General features: G+C 36.4%; 1 protein-coding gene across 1 annotated transcript in view; it reads right to left on the reverse strand.

Moving 5' to 3' along the window:
• QKI (QKI, KH domain containing RNA binding) overlaps positions 1-15,125 on the reverse strand; it is a 204,530-nt gene that overhangs the window by 8,187 nt on the left and 181,218 nt on the right. The window contains exons 5-7 of the mRNA XM_019549983.1: positions 7,822-7,909; positions 5,683-5,976; positions 2,885-2,959 (exon numbers count right to left, since the gene is read on the reverse strand). Of these exons, the coding sequence (XP_019405528.1) occupies positions 2,885-2,959; positions 5,683-5,976; positions 7,822-7,909 (457 nt within the window). The remainder of the gene's footprint in view (positions 1-2,884; positions 2,960-5,682; positions 5,977-7,821; positions 7,910-15,125) is intronic.

The following is a 15,125-nucleotide window of genomic DNA, read 5'->3' on the forward strand; positions in this document are numbered from 1 at the left end:
TAAAATTTTATATATAAATTACGTGACAGTTGGTTTTGATAAAACATTCAGATAAATTCTCAGCATTAACATTTCTTATGGAGTTTATAATCCAAGCAAGCTACCTTTTAAAATTCCAGTACACCTGTGATACATCCTCTGCCAAGTCTCTGGCCTTCTACAGTACACACAGGTTTATCAACTGTGCAACACCATTTATAGTTTATTACAATAAAAATCAGTCAGTCTCTGTTATATGAATCAAATTCAGTTTTGTATTATTTATATTGCGGGGGTCTTATTCTTGGTTAAAATGAACTACCTGTCAACCCTTTGATTCTAAACGCTTAGTTATGAAAGTAAAACATTTACACATTTGGGGACCCTTGCCTTAAATGCAGTGCTTTTAACTAAAAATATACAATGAATAAAAACCTACCTAAACAGTGAATACAGTAGTACTATAAAATACTTTGAGAACTGGTTTAAAAGGTTTTTTTTGTTTTAAACTTTAGACCCAATGAATGCACAACTTAGTTAAATTTAAATGCTTAACATTTTTCCACATTTGAAAATAGTATTTTCGGTTTGCTGACATTGACAGAGTTGCTATACATGGCAGGTGTTTATCAATTTCCAATACTTTGATTGTAAAATTATGCCAATTTTAAAGAATTACCTCATAAAGTTGTGGAATGTCAAAAGGCATTCTTTTCAAAACATTCCCTCTAACAAATCTACAAAAAGAATGTGCACTGATAAATCTATTTAAAAAAAAAGTCTTAAAATTACTGTTGTGCAATCTACTGCTTTTATGTAAATTGTTAATGATATTTTTAGAGCTTTATTTCACCAGAAATAAATCAGCAGGGTTTTCATGTAAAAAAATACGTAGGGCACAGAACGTGCAGCTGATTGACTGGAAGAGCTCAGTGTATATCTATTCAATTAAAAAATATACACTGAACTTTCAAGATCTCTAGGAGATGGACACTTTACCATCAAAAGTTGGCTTTAAGTCAGCAGACAGCGAGGTGTGGCCTATATTTATCTTCAGTTCAATTATTTTTGAGCAGTAACCAGTACCAAAACATATAAGCATTTTTCATGAATTTAAAAGATTGGTAAGATTTGAAAATACATTAGTCTATTCAAATGGAGTACCTGATTTTTTTTTAATATTATATTATATATATATGAAAACATCTCACAAAAGTATATGCTTTTTGTCCTGCTAAAGCCCATCAAATGTGGGTTTTGGAAGTCATTTGCAGGAAGAGATTCTAGGAACAATGGGCCTGTATTTTTAAAGGTACTTAAACATCTAACCCTACTGATTTAATTGGGAGTTGGGTATTTAAATACTTTTAAATATCTAGACAAACATCCCCATTACTGAGAATATCCTGCTGCCTGCTGAAGAATTTTCAATACAACGACAAGACTCCAACTAGTGTGACAGAATTGAAGGGGAGAAGTGTTCTCCTGGTTACTATAGTGTCTGTATATTACTTCACTCCTTTTGTAAAGCATGAGATCCACACACGAGAGCGAGAGCGTGAGAGAGAGAGACTATGTAAAGTAAGGATCTTGGGAAGCTCCTCTCAGGAACTGACGTGTGTGTCCCCTTTAATGAATGAGAGGAAGAAAGGAGGTGAAGTATAGACTAGGATTTGTGCTAAGGCGGCACACCCATCACCTGAATTCGGCTTTAAGTATACCATCTCATAGAATCCTGTGAAATCACTATTGTGCTAAGAATAGGTCCTTAGAATAATAATACTTAGAACACCATAGACGCTTTGCATCTTCAAAGCACTGTACAAACATTAATCCTCACAACATCCCTGTGAGGTAGGGAAGTATTATTATCCTTATTTTACAGATGGGGAAACATACACAAGAAAAGTTAAATAACTTGCCAAAATTCACACAGCAAGTCAACTGGCAGAATTTGGGAGCTCCTGGGTTCAACCCATACTGCTTCCTAGCCAAACAAGCTACTCAGGGTCAATAAACCGAAAGTATCATTTTTCTCAAAAAGATTAAATAAATTCATTAAAGGGTCCAAAAGCATACATTTGTGGTAAATCACATTTGATGAACAGGAGAAAAATGAAGATTTAATTTCCATGCATTGGTTAGTCCAGAGAGATGTCCAAACACTGGATGTCATCTCGCCAATGGGACTTCAAAAGTTGCTTCTCCTTCAGACAATGTATTTTAGCAGCAAATAAACTGATACAAGAAATCCATTTCAGCAAAAAACTCTAAAAGAACTGGCTTTACAAATTCAACCAACTTCTGAAGTATTATCTTCACAGTCCTTAGTTTGCTGAATTCAGTTAGATATTTGAGAACATGCATCTTCTTTAGTTGTACAGTACAGTGGCTCAAACAGTTTATTAGAAAAAAAAGGAATCTAAATCTTCAGATTTCTCCAGACACAGACAGGAGGCATTTATTCCTTTACTTCTTTCTCATTAAGCACCCATCCATTCATTTTATTTTGCAACACCAATCTGATACTTCCACACCAATTAAAAGAGCAAGTTTGGAGGGAAAACAAATTAACTAATAAAGCACTAAATGTAATGCTTCCTCATGAAGCTGAATCTTATTTATAAACTTCTTATAATTGGAATCAGTTATAGCATTTCATATTAACTATATCACAAAGTTTTTTTTTTTTTTAATAGGTGGGAAAGCTAAAGTAGTTTAACAAAATGTCTTTAAAATTGCAAGCATTCCCAGAGCTATAACATTGTCACTATTTAGATTTTTGAGAAAAAAACCATCAATGAATAGGTCAAAATATGGTATTTGGTTAACCAGCTGTGGTGTTGCAAATTTCATGTACACTCACAGAATTTCTTATAGACAAGAACTGCAGAACTAAACTAACCTCGGTCTGCGGTCACAATCCTTTGGTAAGGATGGACACGCATATCGTGCCTTCGAACTTTAGTAGCCACCGCACCTAGTTAAATTGCAATTACCAAGACAAAAGTTAGAAAACATTCAAAGAAAAACATTAACAGCAGGTTTATCAAAATGGGTTTAGATGATCATTTACTACAAAAATTCATTAAGAAAGCAACAAGTTAAGGCACAGTAGTTTCAAATTTTAACCTTTTTATGAAGTTTATCTGTGCAGATTAATATTGCATTTATTTCAAACATCCTGGCCTTAACCTGTTTAATCCATTCATTTACAATCTCCAAAATTACAGTATTTCATAAAATCTATTAGGCCCAAGCACATTTAGGCTTTACTAGTCACATATTCACTGAAGTGCCTTTTTTGCAGCAGGACTACTTTAAATAATGCCATTTTTAATACTGACAATTTTTTGCTACCCTTAAGACCACTTCCAGTTTCTACCATAAAAAGTTTTAAAGCAATTCTTCAAGCCTACAGATTGTGTTTTAAACTTTAAGTCAATAAGTATGAACTGCAATGAATTAGGTGATTAGTAAAGCAAACAGTATAGAACACTTAGCAGTCAGTATACTACTATACACTCATAAATTACAGTTACTTTGTAATAATAGAGACTAAACCAAATTAATAGCACTAATTATTTTATATCTATGTGCAAAAAAAGTGCAAGTAAGTCACTGACTGCTAGGCTAAGCTTTTTTCAAGGCTGCTGAAACTAAGCATTTGTTAAATTCAGATCTGATGAGAGTTCAGTTAAGACCATTCTTGAATTCTTAGCCTTTCGTTGGGAAAGCCATACCTAAAGATAAAAGGAAGGGAATTAAAGATTAGTTGCTAAGATTTTACTCTAATAACAATATTCCCATTATTGCCACCACACACATCTCTTTGTCATTTTCAGAGGTAACTTAGGACACTTTAAGATATCTAAAGTTAATCATAAAATAAACCTAAGCAAGCTTATTATTTGTATGTGTGCATAACTCAACAAGTTATTTTTACTTCCACCAGCAATCTAAAGTTCTCTGAATTTAAATTTCTCAAATGAAAAGGCATATATTATGATCAATAACTCCATATTAAGTAGCTTGCTTTTAATTATAATAAAGGTGAAAAATGAAGAAGCCTTATATATAAAAGGTGCTGAGCCTTAGTGTATGCTATTTTGTGACTTAAATATCTAATGGTAATGAATTCAAAAGCCATTTTTGTGCAATTCTCTTCCTATATCTTCCCTTCCCCCACCCCTCCAAACACTGTGCCTGAAATTAGTAAGATTTGTGTGCATCATATTAAATGATTACTATAAAGCATTGTTTGTTTTTATTATTATTTGCTACCAAGTTGGGCACAGATCTGCCACTGAACAGCAGCGGGTGCCTACAATGGTAATGTTTCTGAATACTAAAATTCTACTTTGACAGATGATGTAGGTACTAGCAGAGAAGACTTGTGGATGGAAAAAGGGCATCCATGGTTTGCAGGAGAGATTATAAATAAAAATAAAAATACAAAAAAGATAAAATATGACAGGGCATTAAATATTTTGGCTATTTAAGATAATAGACCATAACTATATCTTGGTCATGAGGAAATCTGGTATATAATTTTGACTTTACGTTAGAAGAAGTCATCATTTAAAGTTACAGATCAAGATATTTCCTTTCTACAATACAAAAAGGAAAATGTAAAGGTGCGCACACACACATAACACATGGACTATGCAGTCTTCACTTAATTGAGCATTGGATTTTTGTGTTTCTTTCAACAAGATATTGACTCTGAATCTTAGTGTCCAATGTTCATCAGAGATTTTTAGAATTTGTGTAAATCAATAACTGCTGCTGAACAAACTTTAAAGATCAAAGGCCTATAAATCAACAGTGTCATGCAGCACCAAGGTCACATACAATTCAGAAGAACAACTAGAGAAAAAAAAGATTATTCAAATTTTGGAGTGAAGAGTAGGGAATGCGAGTTTGTTTCACATTGACAGATTAACTGCATACTAACTGCTGCTGTATTGTAGCCTTCAACCAGCAAGACCAAAATATTAGAAACAACTGGCATTTCAGTCCATTCTATAAAAAAATAGCCATCAGTAATATTTCCATCTAACTGCATCATTCTGACTTGTAGTTCTTTATACATTTATTGAAACTATTGTTTTTTGTTTAAAAGACTGATTCATCTGTTGCTGAACCTGTAGGACTTTATTAGGTCTGTACCATACCTGAAACAATATCTTTGATGTTCTCCAATATTTATTTGTCCGATACCACAAAAATTTGTACAAGATTTAAAAAAATGATTTTTTTTTAAAGTATTAATGGAACTGAATTTAACAGTTAAAATATGGCTGGGGCAACACACATATTGATGTTAACTATAAATCTCAATTTCTAGTTGTTTTTACCTTGTCTAAAATGTCATTGGCTAGTGCTACAAAAAATAACCTTTTCAAATTATTTTTTTACCATAAAATTTACAAGCATTCCAAAATAAGTATTGATTTTAAGATAAATTGATTTAGCAATCCAACTAATGCTAGGACAATTAAAGAGTTTTGCTTAGTCTATCAATTTTTTCCAGAGCAATTTAGAATGCACATGAAATAAAACCAAAATACGGTCAGAAGTCTCACTTTAGAAACAATGTTTTAATGACTCCCACTTCTCATATGACCATGATAAAAGATGGATATGAATAGTAGTCTGAAAAAAAAACTATAATTCAGTGAAACATTGCCACAGACTTACCTAATACACCACTAGGTTCAATAGGATACTCAAGAATCGATGTAGCTGGTGCCAGTGTGTAGGGATACTCATACGGTGTGTAAATTAAGCCAGCTTCAGGTCCTGGAGGAACTATTGCAGCAGTTGGGTGAGGAGTTCCGTTTGGCATGACAGCGGTCTGTATTTGTCTGATCAAAGGCATTATGGTAGGGCCAGCTGGCGTAGGAGTACGCAGGGCAGCTGGTGGGAGAACAGGCGCAGGCCCAGTAATAATCCGTGGAGCCTGGGCTGTCGCTGCAAGAGAAAAGGCAAGGGCTGCTACAGTAAGCAAAGAAATTTAGAAGAAAGTATGGAGATAGCAGTACAAAACGTGGAAAGAATGGGAAAAAAGGGGAAAAGTAGGAAAGAAGAAAAATAAAAGGAAATCATTAGTACATGCGCTGATCACAGTGCCAAAGCACACCATTCAAATGCAAACAGCTTTCCATTTTCCAGTGTGATTAAGTATGAACATGCAAAATAAAAAAGCCACTGTAAAACAGTGAAATAGATTTCTCAAACAGGTTACATAGCACAAAAGCTCTTTTAAGAACACGCTTCTTCACCTGTGCTTTCAAGACTGCATGAGACTGAGATGCATGCAGGAGATACAAGGAGAATGAACACCGCTGTAAATCACATATGAAGTCTAAAATGTAGTGCAACTATAGGAGTCCACAGATACTCAGTTATGCAGAGCTATCATCGGAGATGAAAGTTTCATAATACTTTTATATATTTTAAAATTCTGTTTAAAATATATAAAAATTCAATTTCCAGGAGCAGTGGGGTTAAGGGCAACCTAGAAATTGTACATCTTCGTCTTACAGCTTTGTGATGAAAATCCAATCCAACAGGTGATTTCCTTCATTCTTAAGAACAAAAACATTTGTCTTGCTTTCTTTTACACCATACCTTATGAATGACACTATGGCTTTACTTAGTAAAGAAAAAGGGTATTTTATAAAGAGGCAGCAGCCTATTTTAAGTAAATGCCATACTAAAGCCAGTGTAGAAACATTCAGTACCATTTCTGTGTGTGGTAGGGTCATAATTATTTCAGTGCGTGCATACACCTAAACCAAGCTTAGTTTAGTCTGCATCAACAAAGACTATAATTTCCTGATACTATGCGAGTTAAACCTAAAGCAGAAAGAAAGTGCACATATCCATTTTTAAATTTTTCTCTTAATGTCACTTTTAGTACCTTTAAATGAGGTCTGATAAAACTGCTAAACCTAACTGCATTTAAGAGCAAATCTCTACTGTTTGTTTTTACACATACCCACTGTTCACTGTAAATTGAAATGATACACATGTAGAAGATATTTTCTGCAAATATCAATAGGTCTTTAGTGAAAAGGTTGACTTAACTTGTACATACATTTGACATCTGTATCAGCTGTAGTAAAGATTTATTTCGAAATTATTTCAAAATTTTCATTTTTATTAGCAACGTTTAGCTTAAAAACTGGAAAAAACAGTTTATAACAGATAGTAGGCATATAAAATATTCTGATTACTAAGTGCACATCATCCAGCATCAAGAGTAAAACTGTGCATACATGCGGCATGCTCACACCAACCTACATGGAAGAACAGCTACAAAAATGCTCATCACATCACTGATCTCTGTGAACTCGTATGTAAAATCAGTTGATGAATCACTGGGAAAATGTATCATGGGGAACATGCAAGGAGAATGACAGGAAGGAATATAATATAGAAAATTTTATTCACATAATTGTGAACATTTGTAATAGTCTCATATTTATTGCTAATATTATAAAATAAAAAGGAGTGTATTTTTAACACACATAATGGCCTAAAAACAAAAGTAAAAGGAATATCATGGCTTCCCTGCATTGCAAAATATGGAAAAATTGCTTTAAGGGCTGAACGCTGATTAAAATTACAAATAGTACAACCCAAACACTGACAGAAAAAAACGGTGCCAGAATGTCTTGAATTTACAACAGTACTAACAACGGTAATGCTGGTTCTACACTGTCTTCCAATCTCCAAAACATTTCCTACCTTGCAATCACCAAAAGAAGGACTGGGAAACAAAGCTTAAGGAGACTGTTCTCATACTGGCCCCCAGAATCCTGTTATGCTTACGTGATTTGATGTTGGCGTCTCTGTAGGTGCCATTCAGAATTGCAAGTTCCATCAGCTGCATCTTTTTAAGGCTGTCTTCTCCCTCTGCCTGAATAAAAAGCAGAAAAGAAAGTTACACCAATATTTTATCATCAACCAAACTAGTGCAAATGATTTGAGAGGAATATTTCCCATGTTCCTTCAAGTTTTACCATTTCAAGTTTTTACATTTCTCTCTTCGGCCATAAACACTACAGGAACATTAACTTCTTTAAATCTAGTGAGATACAAATTGTAAGGCAGCTAGCAACAATTATTGTACTGGAAGATCAACGTATGAAGGAAAACGAAAGAAAAATAAGCTAAAAGAATTTTAAACTGGCAGGCAACATGTTTTAAATAACTAAGATTCATTTGGATGTGGTATACTCCATCACAGGGGTTTTCAATCTTTTTTGGTAAGCGCACCCTTGGCGGCCAGATGTTTTTAGTAAGTGTACCCCTGACGGCTGGGGGGCGAGGGGTGGCACACAGTCAGATGTAGAGCTGGGGTACACTTACTAAAAAATGAGTGGAGTGGCAGCAGCATGGCGTGGTGGGAAACGGTGGCGTGGGTGAAGCTTCCCACCCGCCCTCACATCTGGCCAGCAGGCAGCACCTGCATGGCCTGCAGAGGGGTGCCGTTGCCCTTGCTCACCCCTGTTCTTGGGAAGCGGTGGTGCTCCATCCCTACCTGCATGCACCTCCTAGGGCCCTCCCATGTATCCCAAAGGTATGCATACCACAGGTTGACAATCCCTGCTCTACCAGATAACTGATTACTACATTGGAAGAACTGCTTTAAGCAGCAATTCTGACTATTAAAGCTATACTATTGACAGACAACAATGATATGCACAAATATAAATTTTTAAACTTTTAAAACAAATAAACCAAGCTCAAAATTAAGCAGTGTCAAGTTATATGGAATTTATAATGATAAACCTTGACATAAGCTGGCCATAAAAGAAAAGTAAATGGCAGACTGATGATACTGGCATTCTTCTTGCACACCTCAAAAATCCCAAACAAACAGAATTTGCGGGGGGGGGAGGGGGAGAGGGCAGGTATACAATAAAATCAGCATCACCTTCTTCCAATTTAAAGTTAAGTAAACAAGTAATCCCACTGAAGTAAATGGGACACATTTTTACTGATTTCAGACAGTAAACCATCACCTAACCCAACTCTCAGTAGGCAAGACTGCATCCTAAAAAAGCAGGTTGAAGTACCTAAACTAATCAGTTTAAGTTTGTTCATTTTTCCAGATCTGTTGAATACTAAACATGGCATAAGTTAAGTGACGTAAATTACAACTGCTATACATATTTTCCTATTATAGTACAGCTCAGTCTACACCATTTACCTTACCAATCTGATTTATAGTTTAACTCTCCAACACTCCAAAACCATTGAATAGCTCTTTTATTACTATGCTGCTTGTCTACAGGCTCTGTAGATAGCCCTTCTCCCTCATAAACTGATGTTTGGGTTTTTTTACCTTGTTCCATCTTATCTGTAAGTACAGATATATTTTTCCAGACATTTTGATAAAGATTTTCAGTTACTGGGGGTTGCGGGCATTTAAGTAGATCTTTTTAAGATGACCAAAATTAGCCATCCAAATTGATAGTAATTTTTTTTTTTTTTTTAAGTTGAGGAAAAAACCCTACGCAAAGACAAGCACGTAAAAAATTCTTACTTTTAGCCCAGGAGTGGCAAGCATATGATCCACAGGCTGGATCCAACCTGCAGAGCCACTTTATATGGGCTGCTGGGCTAGCAGTAGGCCACCAGAAGTTGGGGGACATGGCATGCCACAGAATCAATGGCCCTCATGTCCTGGTAGACATGGTGATCAAAGCAGGAGGGTAGGCAAGGGCTGACAAAGCCTTGATCACCTTCTGGCCACTTTGCATTGTTACTGCTGCAGCCCTACCATACTGGCATTCACTGCATATCCCATGCTGAAGCTGGAGCCAACACCAGTGCACGGGGCATGAAAAGGGGTCAGAGTCAGTACTATATGCCCTAGGTTGGAGTTACAGTTGCCTCCACTGCATGCTCTGTGTCAGAGCTGGAGCTGCTGCTGCTGTTTCCTTTTGTCCTGGGTTGGATCCAGGCAGGGGCACAAGGTAACTTTGACACCCTTCCTTTAGCCCATCTGCCCTACGTGTTTTGCATATACTAGAAATGTTACTAGTAATACAACTCAAATATTTCTATTATATCACTATATAAAATGTATTACTGGTAAAAACTTTCAAAAACAGCCTAAAGTAATATACAGATTCTTTTTATTATACTGTAATTACCAGCTAACATTGTGTGTTAATTCTATTGTTTCAATGACCATTTACAGAACAAATTAGTTGTACAATTAAGAATGGCTCCAGCCAAGATTTTCAGTTTTCATATTAATTAAAATCAAAATCACACTTGTGGAATAGAGGCCACTAGTCATAACATCCTTGAAACCGCACTCTCAGTTGCCAAACATGCTAAGAGGTAAGAAGCACAAGATGTCTTCTTCCGGAAACCAGATATTGTATCTCTCTTGGTAACCTGGTCAGAATACATGCCTTCCACCCACTGCTTATTATAACAGTGTAACCTCCCTTACTGTTTTGGATGCTGTTTAAGTTCAATTTTTCTCTTCCATTTTAGCAATAGAGATAGTTAATATTTTTGGGTTTTTTCGCATTGATCTACAATGTCACTTTCCATTTCAGTAAACGTCTGGAATTTCAAAAAGTTTCTGGCTTCTCCTTGAAGCCATATGTAGCATTACTGTCAATGACATGCAAAAGACGAGATACAGAGACTGCTTCCAGACATGGGGGAAAAACCCAAGAAAAAGACACTTTATTTAAACTGGGCGTACTCCCATGCTGAGCCTAGTGCATGCTCAGCAGAGGTAGCACATTAGTTGTATCCAGCTTTCCCAACATCCACAGAGATCGGGTACTTTACTGGGGCTTTTTTGATGCTTTTATCCAATCACAGATTGAATCAGCTTTAGAAAAAAATGCCAAAAGCCCTGTTGAAGCACCCTATCTATACAGACACTGTAGAGCTGGGTTGAAGTAAGGTACTGCTACTTCTAGTAAAAGACAGTCCCTGCTCCCCTTCCCCGCAATGTCTGTCAGCACCCACAAGCATTAGTTATTACCAGAAATTGAATTTCTTCCAAAAACAGTTGTGGAATCTGACCTGACAGCCATTAAATGTGGATGTGTAAGTGACGAACTTCATATTCCCAAGAAAATTTGATCCAATGGCCAAATTCTATGATCCTAGGTTTTGAATAGTTCTGAACCAGAGGGAAAACCTTTCTATCAGTTCACAGGATAGTAGGCATATATCCAAAGCAGAGAACGTTTTAGAATGGGGGCGAGAGGAGGAGGTAAGTAACTTAAGCAACAAATCTACTGTCATTTGAATCTCTGACAAGTGGTACTTTGTAAGGTCCCAGGGGGTATGTGGGGGCAGAGCACTGCCACCCTGTGCCGCTACCTCACAGAAGCAGGGCTGCACAGATGTTACGCTGCCACTGCTTGCCACACCCCCGCTTGGCATCCAGCCGTTCACCACCCCCTTCCCCTGCTCTATGTCTGGCTATTCACTGCCACCACTCCTCCCCCTGCTTGCCATCCCCCTAGGGGTATTAAAAAGGGGGCTGTTGGGGGTACACTTATTAAAAGTTTGAAACCCCCTGCTCTAACACATTTTTCTACAAGAGTTATCAACTCTTTGTAAAATATAAAAATACAGCAACTCAGCATCTAAAACAAATAGGCATAATTGTTGATTCTTAGACTAATTCTTTGAAGTACTGCTTGGCAGCTGACAATTCTTTAACTTTCAAAATTACTTTAAGTACTTTTTTGCTTTTAAGGAACATACATTTGGTTGTTCATGGTATTTTGTTGTTGCAGGTTCCAGGACTTGGACATTAGCAACTTTTTCTCTTGTGATTTTTATAGTGTTTATTAGATGGGAATAAACACATGAAATGGAAGCTTAACACTTCCTGAGTGCAGATCATAAGGACATGATTCCAACTCTTCCCAGAAGATGGCACTGTTCATTATACAGTACAGTGTTGTCACCTGTAGAACATGTGGTTAGGTCCTCGTTCTACCTGTATTGCTTACTAGCCTGTATCTGATTGTTCAATGAGTACTTTGCTACAGTTGCTTTTTACTTCTTTTCAAACTGGCACATACAGAAGTGTCCAGGGACACTTTGTGTACCCACATATCCTGTGCTATCAAATCCTCTACTCTCCAGTAATATTCAATCTTATTCTTCAGCTGCCAAAGACTCAAGGTTCAGTGAGGCAGGATGCAAAAGTGGGCCTGTGCTTTTCTTTGACCTGTCCTTTCTCCTCATAGCTGACAGCTGATCAAATGAAGCACATTGATGCAATCTATCTTAGCTAGAGGCATTTCTGCAGGCATTCACTGTTAAAGCAAACAGAGGTTGTGTCGGGATACAAAGGCAATCTCTAAAGGCGCAGCACACTATCCGTACAGTATCTACAACAAAGCTCCATCATTTGTATAGAGAGGAAGCTACTTTAAGCAAACATCAATAAGGTCACTTAATGCCAGATTTGCATTGCTTAGTTTAAGCTCCAGTGACTGACTCAAGCCTTTCATCCTCTTAATTCTTCAGTGCTTCCCTTGTATCTCTCATGTACAATGTAACATGCAGATTAAGTAATAAAACAGTTTAAATGGTACCTTTACTACTGAAACATCATTCTTTAATGGGAACACTCAAGACTGCTTACTGAACATAAAAGGCTGAAGGGGCACAGATAAGAATTCTTAATAAGATACGCTGTATGTAGAGCAAAAATATACTTACAAGCCTTGCCTACATTTTGCAAAATATTTCTCAGTGATACCGACTGTAATTCAGTTGCATTTGCAGTAGTGCTGATGGAAGTGGGGTGTCATTTTAAGTAATGCATTATTTAACTCTTATCAGAGCAGGCCTAATAGGCACATGGTTTAAAATGTCAGCAATAGATAGCAGCCCATCTACACTAGGTCTTCTAATGTTACTCTACAGAGCTAATCTGATGGGAAATGGTGGGAAAATTTTGCAGATTTTGCAGACTGTGAAGGGGGGGTTGCTGGAGAGATGCAAAGCATGTTGGGATGCTGGGGGACTGAGTTAACTTGAATCTGGAGGGGATCTGGGACAGAAGTTCAATAGAACTATAACTTAAATCAGTTAAGTCTGACACTACATCAATCCAGGTTTATCTCAAACCAGTTTCAGCCATTTTGAAAGCGGTTTATGTGCACTGAATTTCTGTTGTGTTACAGGTTTGAACCAGTTTCTGATGTCTTATACCGATTTATGTGCAACTTCTGCCCCTAGCCAGAAAGGCCACAACAAGTCAGAACACTCTGAACTCTATAGATGCCTACTGGAAATCCTGAGGGTTATCTAGCTTGCACACTTAACAGTGCGAATGTCACATGGTACTCAGTTTCAGGAATGCCACTATCTCAAGCCACACCCAGGATGTCACAGCACCCTCACTGAGAATCACTACTTTGGAGATTCAGCAGAGAAAGAGAAGAGAGGCCTTGGGAACCTACCCCAAAATAAAACAGATTTCAAAATAAAAATCACTGTATCATGTGACAGAAGATATAGAAAATTCTTAAACAAATAACCCACCTCCCAGTGCAAGTATTTTCCTAATGTCCATTAGTTCAAAGTTTATGTCAAAGCAGAAAGACTTTTATACCTTACAAGACGGTTGCATTTTTTTCCAAATCCCAACTACATCAATTTTGGTATTCTCGTTATCCTTACCCATGCCCAATTTTTTCTTGAAGTCTAGTAACCTCATAGTGTATCTTCAGAACTAAGCAGGTACACATCTCCCCTTGAAACTAATGGGTGTCAAGCACTCAAATACCTCTGAGGTTGTCCTTGCCTCAATTACATTTTATTGTGGTGAATTCCAAAGGATAGCAGTTGGCTGCATTATCTACTTATTTTAGAAAATTTTCTACTATTCAATTTTAATCGATCGTTCCTCTTCATTTTATAAGAACGTCTACATTGGCCATGTCTGATCTACCTTCTCCATGCTATTTTATTGTGCATATCTTTACCATGTTTTCCCTCAATGTACTTTTATTTTTTATCCTTGCCAAACTCATGGGTTTTTTTTTTTAATTTACAAAAATCTACTTGCATGCAGATACCAGCAAGGAGAACCAGGTACAATTTTTTTGGAGAAAATTATATGACCTGAAAGAAGAATTTTAATGGAGCTATGACATTCCCTTTTCCTATTCAATGTTAAATATACATGCCCACAACAGCCAGAGGATGTTTTAAAGAAATGTTCATAAAACTAAGGAAGAAAAGTACTAAATATTACTAAACCATATATTTCAGGGAAAATTTATCATTTTGACTTTGTAACCTTAGAACCGGGTGTGAAATATCTGATAACCCTGGGGGCATGTCTGAAACTGGTGCTTAATTTTCTTGTGACAAACAAGTGTTCACAGAAATTAATATATGTACACAGTACACACACAAAGGCACATCCCTCCATAGAGTTACCAAAGAATTATTCATTTCAGTGGACTGAAAAAATATTGAAATAGAGAAGCCTTAAAAATGCACAGTCTTCTCTATTAAATGTGTGGTCTCTCAACAGTTAATGTAAACATTTTCAACTTATATTTATTTTTAAATACATCCTATGCAGGTTCCTGGAAGAAGTGGATTATCTGTTTTCTGCTTCATGCAACATTGCATCTACCAAGTGAGTCTGCCAAATCAAGAGTCAACTTTTTATGTGAAGGTTGTGGAGAAAGGGATCAGGTAACTGCCTTTTATCTTATTAAAACCACCATATAAGCTAAAGTGTCATTATTATTTTAGACCCTGTAATAAAAAAAACCAGACGTATTTTACCTTGGATGCCCTATGTCAATCATTAAACTGTATTCATGGTGTAGGATATTTTTATTTGTGTTATGAAGTCACAAGGCATGAGAACAAATGATCTAATAATTCAGGAGATGTGAAGGAAGGAAGAGCTTGAGACAGAGAATTAAAATTTCAGACCAAAATACTGTTAATGTTAACTAATCTTTTACCCTTCCTGATTGACTTAACAACATTGAGGTATATCTTGTAATGTTATTTGTAAACCACAATGAAAAACATCAAGGCCGTAATATATTTTATAGTTTCATAGTTTCTAGGGTCGGAACGGACCTGAGCAGATCATCTAG

The sequence above is a fragment of the Crocodylus porosus genome, unplaced genomic scaffold (assembly GCF_001723895.1).
Source record: "Crocodylus porosus isolate Cpor-Errol unplaced genomic scaffold, CroPor_comp1, whole genome shotgun sequence".
NCBI classification, from domain to species: Eukaryota; Metazoa; Chordata; order Crocodylia; family Crocodylidae; genus Crocodylus; species Crocodylus porosus.